This window comes from Malurus melanocephalus, unplaced genomic scaffold (assembly GCF_030028575.1).
Source record: "Malurus melanocephalus ecotype Western Australia unplaced genomic scaffold, MMel_1.1 scaffold_126, whole genome shotgun sequence".
Taxonomy (NCBI): domain Eukaryota; kingdom Metazoa; phylum Chordata; class Aves; order Passeriformes; family Maluridae; genus Malurus; species Malurus melanocephalus.
In genome coordinates, this window is record NW_026623358.1 from 1,227,840 (window position 1) to 1,233,839 (window position 6,000).

General features: G+C 40.0%; 1 protein-coding gene across 4 annotated transcripts in view; it reads left to right on the plus strand.

Annotated features, from left to right (window-relative positions):
• The window catches only part of HIVEP1 (HIVEP zinc finger 1), a 121,973-nt gene that overhangs the window by 41,824 nt on the left and 74,149 nt on the right, over positions 1-6,000 (plus strand). The window contains exon 1 of one of the 4 annotated variants that reach the window (XM_057370445.1): positions 1-630. The exons of the other annotated variants lie outside the window; for them this stretch is intronic. Within the exon in view, the coding sequence (XP_057226428.1) occupies positions 591-630 (40 nt within the window). The 5' untranslated portion in view covers positions 1-590. The remainder of the gene's footprint in view (positions 631-6,000) is intronic. 4 annotated transcript variants of the gene reach the window in all.

The window sequence follows — 6,000 nt, forward strand, 5'->3', positions numbered from 1 at the left end:
CGTAAGCGGCGGCCCCGCGCCCTCCCGGTGGTGCCGTTGCCATGGCGAGATAGCGGGGGAGGATTCCTGGGATCCGTAAGCCGGGGGAGAGGCAGAGATTACGTCTTAACCCGGCACATCGCGGCGCCTAACGTGATGTGGCAGGGTCGGCCAGGTGTCCCGGGGGGGTAACCCGGCGGGCAGCCCCGGGCTGTTGCAGGCATCGTTTTAAATAAAATAAAGCTGAGAGGGAGGTGGCGGGGGGTGGCTCTCGGGATAAGAGGATTAGATGCGTTCGCATGGGGGCCAGGATGAGAAAAATACCGCAAGGCTTGAGGGAGGTGGGTTTGAGGAATTGGCCTCGATGGAAACGGGAGGCATCCTTCTTTATGAGCATTCCTAGTGCCTGCTGAGAACTGCATGGCAGGTGCTGGAAGGGGATTCTTATAACCTTCATCTGCATATTTTATTATCACATTTAGTTGTCAGCGTTTTAATCATAAACTGTGCACATAAACACACCCTGAGAATCTCTAAGCAGTGAGTCCAAGTACCAACCCTATGCTGATACCAAGCCTAGATCAAWTAATTGACAGATGTCTTTTACATGAATGGAAGGAATGACGGGAGAAGGCATCAGTGTCTGCTTGGGTAAGTTTCCTTTCCGTTATCTTTAATCATTATTAGTGTTTTACACTGGCTCTTCCTCAGTGTCAGAATGGGAGCAGTCAACTCTGGTGGGGTCTTCTTGTGCTTTTGATCTTGCTACTCTTTGCCTGCTGGAATTCCTATAWGCAGGTGAGAATTTAATGAACCCAGTCACTGTGGTCTCTTCTTAGTTGCTGCAAGGACATCGTAAGTGCAGGCAAAAACTTTATGAGTTCTGATATTCAATTTTAACTTTGGAAAAGATGATGTCTGGTTTAGAATAGAGTACAAAAAATACTGTTTTGCAAATTACTATRTTGTAAATATGCTTCTTAAGAGAGCAAACCCTACTTGTGTTAATAATAATATTCATTGCCAGAAAACAGATGTGTGTGGGGAAAACTGTCTTAAGTGAATTTAACATTCTTGAACAGTTTTACAGCAGTGGAGTAAGAAATGTAAGAGAGAACACTACTGGGAAATGAGCTTGTGTTACACCCACAGAGCATTTACTGTACATTAGTTATAACCCTGTTGTTTTTGTTGCCTGCAATTAATTGAGTAATTTCTTCCATGACTGAAACTGCAGGTTAAGCATGTTTGCTTTGAAAGCCAGTCTTCTGAATCAAGACGGCTTTTGCATTTACCATATATTAACAAGCTCTTGCAAAGTACATTTTGTGTGCTATGGTTATGAATTCCTGAAAGGTATCGGTGGGGGTTAATTCACTGTTATGTAAACAGCCAATAACAGCTTCTGATTGTACTGGAATTGCTCTAAAATACTTACTAGCTTCAAGGCTATTATGGCAGAAAAGGCTTTTCACTTTTGCAAATATTATTTCTATGAAAAAAAACATTAATGGACTACAAGAACTCTAAAGCATTGAAGTGAGGACACTGCTGTATAAATAAGCAAGACTGTAATGTGGCTTTACCAATGGGTTTTACAACTCTGACAAGGCCTTCACATCCCAGTTGTACTTGGAACCCAACAAAATCTCAACCAAACCAGTTTTCCAGGGACTGAATGTTTATTATATGAAGACATTTGAGAAGAACATCATACTTTAATTAGCAGAACSCGCCTGATACCTGTGTGCATGCATGCTGATATTGTGAAAAAGTAGAAGTCAGAGCTGGCATCACAAAAAGCCAAATCTTAGATCTGTACTGAACTGTGGGAGCACAGGGCCAGCGTGGGGAGGCAGAAGCTGGGATTTATTTCAGCAGGGTTAGGTAGCAAYTCAGTTCACTCCAGGCAGTGCAGGAAGGAGCTGAGAATCAGTTTCTGAGCTMGCTGGCCAGGAAGCAGGGGTGCCTGCAGGGTGGAAGATATGCCTACAGCCATTTCTGGTGTCTTCTGGTTTTGAAACTTCCCATGGGGAATTTGCTAGATACTTTTGGTTTTGGAGTGTTTATTTAGCAAAGCAGGCCTGATGTCTGTTGAAGCAGCCTACARAATTGGTGCTGTTCGCTCTGGGCATAAGCAATTGTTGTTTGCTCAAAGAACTGGAAGTGTTTGGGTTTGAGAACTTTGCTTGCATTTAAACATCCTTGGTTGCCCCCAAACTAGTTACATTTTTTCAGGATCTGGAAATACTGCTKCTGCTGCATTTCTAGAAGTAAAAAAGTACAGCAGGGGGTTTTATGCATAATTCAGCTGKTTTTTTTTGCATAGGACTGTTCATACTGACAGCTACTTTCCAAGAAATAAAGTAACTATGTTTTAGTTGTTTAAGCTATAGGATTTGACTCCTGTTTATTTTAAATGCAATATTGTTCTGCATCACCAGCAGTTATTTATTTAAATGTCTGAGGGGAAGCACATGACTTAGCCTTCCTTTTCCTCCCATCTCCCCTGACCCCAAAGTAGTTCAGCCTGAAACTTGGTAAGTTAATCGCAGTTACATTGGCAAAATTATAAACAAATTAAGATGGATGAAGCCTGACCTTGAAATTATTTCGGATAGGCTGGGCAAATGCAGCCAAGAGCATTAATTGCTGCTGTTTTCGCCACTACCTTTGACAGTGTAGGCTTTCAGAACACAATTCCTCCTTGTAGCAAGTGAGACATGCCATGTTATCTGTTTCACTTCTGTAGCCTTTCTGAATTCCCTGGATTTATGACTTGGGTTAGTTGATGTTGTGTAGATATATCTTTCAGACATTTTCACTTCCCTGACATGGAACTAGTCTATCTCTGTGTCTTTATTTTGTTGYATGTATGCTTGTCACAGGGAATTACATGTTTGTGCACTGTCTAAAAACAGCAGACTCTTACTACAGTCAATATAATTTTAATGAAATTAATGGCATTTTAAATTAGGAAGAATTTTTGCTCATTTGTCTCTTATGTACCATGATTTGATTAGAAACCCCAGCAGTGCTGATGGCCCTGGAGATGATACATGACAGCACACAGCACATACTGGAGGATCAGCTGATAATGTTGCTTCATCCAATCCTTGTTGAAAAGATGGTTTAAGAGACTTAGGAGGCACCTAAAGCTCAGCCGTGGAATTTATTTCTGGAGATTCCAGAAAAACAGCAAGCATAAGTCTCCCCATATTTGCAAGTTTTTTYGTGATATTAAATGTGGCAGTGCATGTTTTTGTGGTGTATTTTACCAAAAATGATCCTAAATGTTTGTAAGTTGTCTTTCATCCAGAAAATGGGTGGTACAGGGAGATTGAGACGCATAGATAAGGCTTTTGAGCCCAACCAGAGGGGAAATGTCAGGTGGTAGGCAGAGGTGTCTTTAAAGACCCACATGGGTTTCTTTTGGACTGATCTAAGTGTCATTTGAGATGCTGTACGGGTTTACCATACTGTCTTTACTTGCTTGGGTTTTTGTATGCTATAAARTATATGGTTATAAACCACTTAATACTGAACACAGTAAGATTTCATTCTGGTTGAACATCTGTGCTTTATTATATGTCTATATCATCATTTCAAGATAAATATCAGGGGTTTATTACTTAATAATAAGTTTTATCTTTAAAGATCATTTTCTAAAAGATTGCAATGGGTTGTTACCTCACCTGGGACTTCTGAGTGTGATCGCTGGGAGCACCTGAGAGTTGAGTTAGATAAATGCTGTTTTAATTGGTAGGAGATTACCAGTTTCTGTGGGAAAATGAATTAGTTAAAACCCATCACTAAAGTATTTTGAAAATTCTCAAGTATATTATGAAGATTGTTGATTTTGGAATGAATTGCTACAGGTTGGAAGAAGAGGCTACTTTCTAAGTACTCTAATTTTGCATTGTACAATAGCTGGCTTACAGTGTATGTAGGAGGTGCATRCAGAAGCTGTGTTTTTGCAGAAGGGTTTTAGCAGTAGCTTCATGTGGGCCCACTCTGAGACAATCTTATAGGGTCTGATTTTCAGAAAAATCCATGCTGAAAACTAGGCTGTTTTGAGAGAACTGTGGCTGGGCACTTTGACTCGTTAGCCGTTTTTGAAGTCTCTGGTCTCACTAGTTAGTATYACCTGTGAGAATATGTAAGGGCAGGAAGAGTTTGTGACCACCCTTGGATGCAATGATAATACATGATGAGACACTGTCATGGGCTGAGAAGCTGTGGATGCCCCATCCTTGGAAGTATTCAAGGCCACATTGAATCAGGCTTTGAGCAACCTGGTCTAGTGGAAKGTGTCTCTGCCCATGGCAAGGGGRTTGGAACCAGGTGATCTTTAGGCTTCCCTTCCAACCCAAAATATTCCATGATTCTATAAAAGCAACAAAAAGCTGCCTTTAAATTTTTGTGTGTCATTGGAAAGGGCACCTGTAAATGAGAAGATACACTCAGGAGGGCAGGCAAGGGGTTAATTCTGGAGTATGTTCTATGAAAGTATTTGGCAATAAAGTATCTAAGTCTCTGTAAGGCTTAGTGTGTGTAGCCACTACATTCCTTAGGAATATAATTATCTTTCCAATAAATTCTTGGAGCGTGGAAATGTTGTTTTATGGACTGGAACTGTAAAGTACAGTTGGGCGTTGGTACCAAACTCACATATCCCATGACCAGTTCCTAAACCCAGAGACCAAACTTCCCCTCAGTAAGAAATTCCCTGTGCTGTTTCACCCTCACCTCTTCATCATCATTGCACACATTCTGTTCTGCCTTCCCATTACTGAGCCATGTGGTCAAAAACAAGGATCCCCTTTTCCCACTTGCAATAAAAGAGGGAATTTTGAGCTTCTGGTGGCTGACTTGCTGCCTGCTTTTTTTACTGCTCTGTGCCTGAACATTTCCCAAGGCAGTAAGTCCTCACTTTCATCCACGCCCTGGGATTCCATAGGTGCGATGGAGAAGTGAACCTTTGTGTGAGATTTGGCTGGTTTGCAGAGCCCTTTGCCACAGGGCAATGGAAGTAATAACAAGGGAGTTCCCAGAGATAGGTGGATGTTGTGGGATTGTGCCAGGAAGTTTTGGTTTCTTAATAAAATTGAAAGATGAAATTCTGGTTCTCTTAAAATCCTTGGGAGCTTTATAGTCAGCCTGAACACTGTCTACATTTTGATGAAGAGTCAAATGCTCACCTGAAATAAGAGCATGAGGTTGGGGAAGGCATTTCAGCTTTGTCTAATTTACTCCCTGTGAGATATTCACCTGCATGTGCCTGCGTACTRCTGTAAGGGACGGGTGGATATATAAAAAAGAAAAAGTCCAGCATTTTGAAACCCTTAATTGTAGCTTTACAATGGCTGTAATGTTATTAGTTCAAAAAGCAAAACATATCCACAYTGAAATTGCTTAAAACAGGTCTATTTTCAGAAGGAATCCCCTGGACGTAGTAAATTTGTTCACGGATTGGAATAAGCAATAGATATTAAAGCCACTCATAAGTGTGTGCCAAGCCATACCTTGCAAGTATGTCAGATGACCTTCAGAGTAGACTTTTATTTTACTCAAACATGTACTATTAAAGCTCATTGAAATTAGATTCATAGAACATTGTTGGCAATATTTTTAGAAGTGTGACTTAATTTTCCTCTATGTATGTATTTAATGGGGAAAAAACAACAAAAATGTTAGAAAACTCAAGACTCGTAATATTTCTATAGTTTTTCTGAAATTAAATGTACATTAAATCAGTTTCATTGTTACAAATTTTAAAGACTTTGTATTGAATTTGAATTTTCAAAGTCTGCATGGATTCTAGTTTAAATTAACAAAAAACTTGAAAGAAAGCTTTGGACAAWTTTTTTTAACATTTTTGTTGTATTTTTTTTTTTTAGAAAAGATAGAACTCATCATTCCAGAAAATATTTCGTAATGTAAAACTTGCTGCGACTCATCCTTTCCAGAAATGCCTTAGATTTTGATAGTGAGCTTTGTGTCAAATTTTTTTTTTTTTTT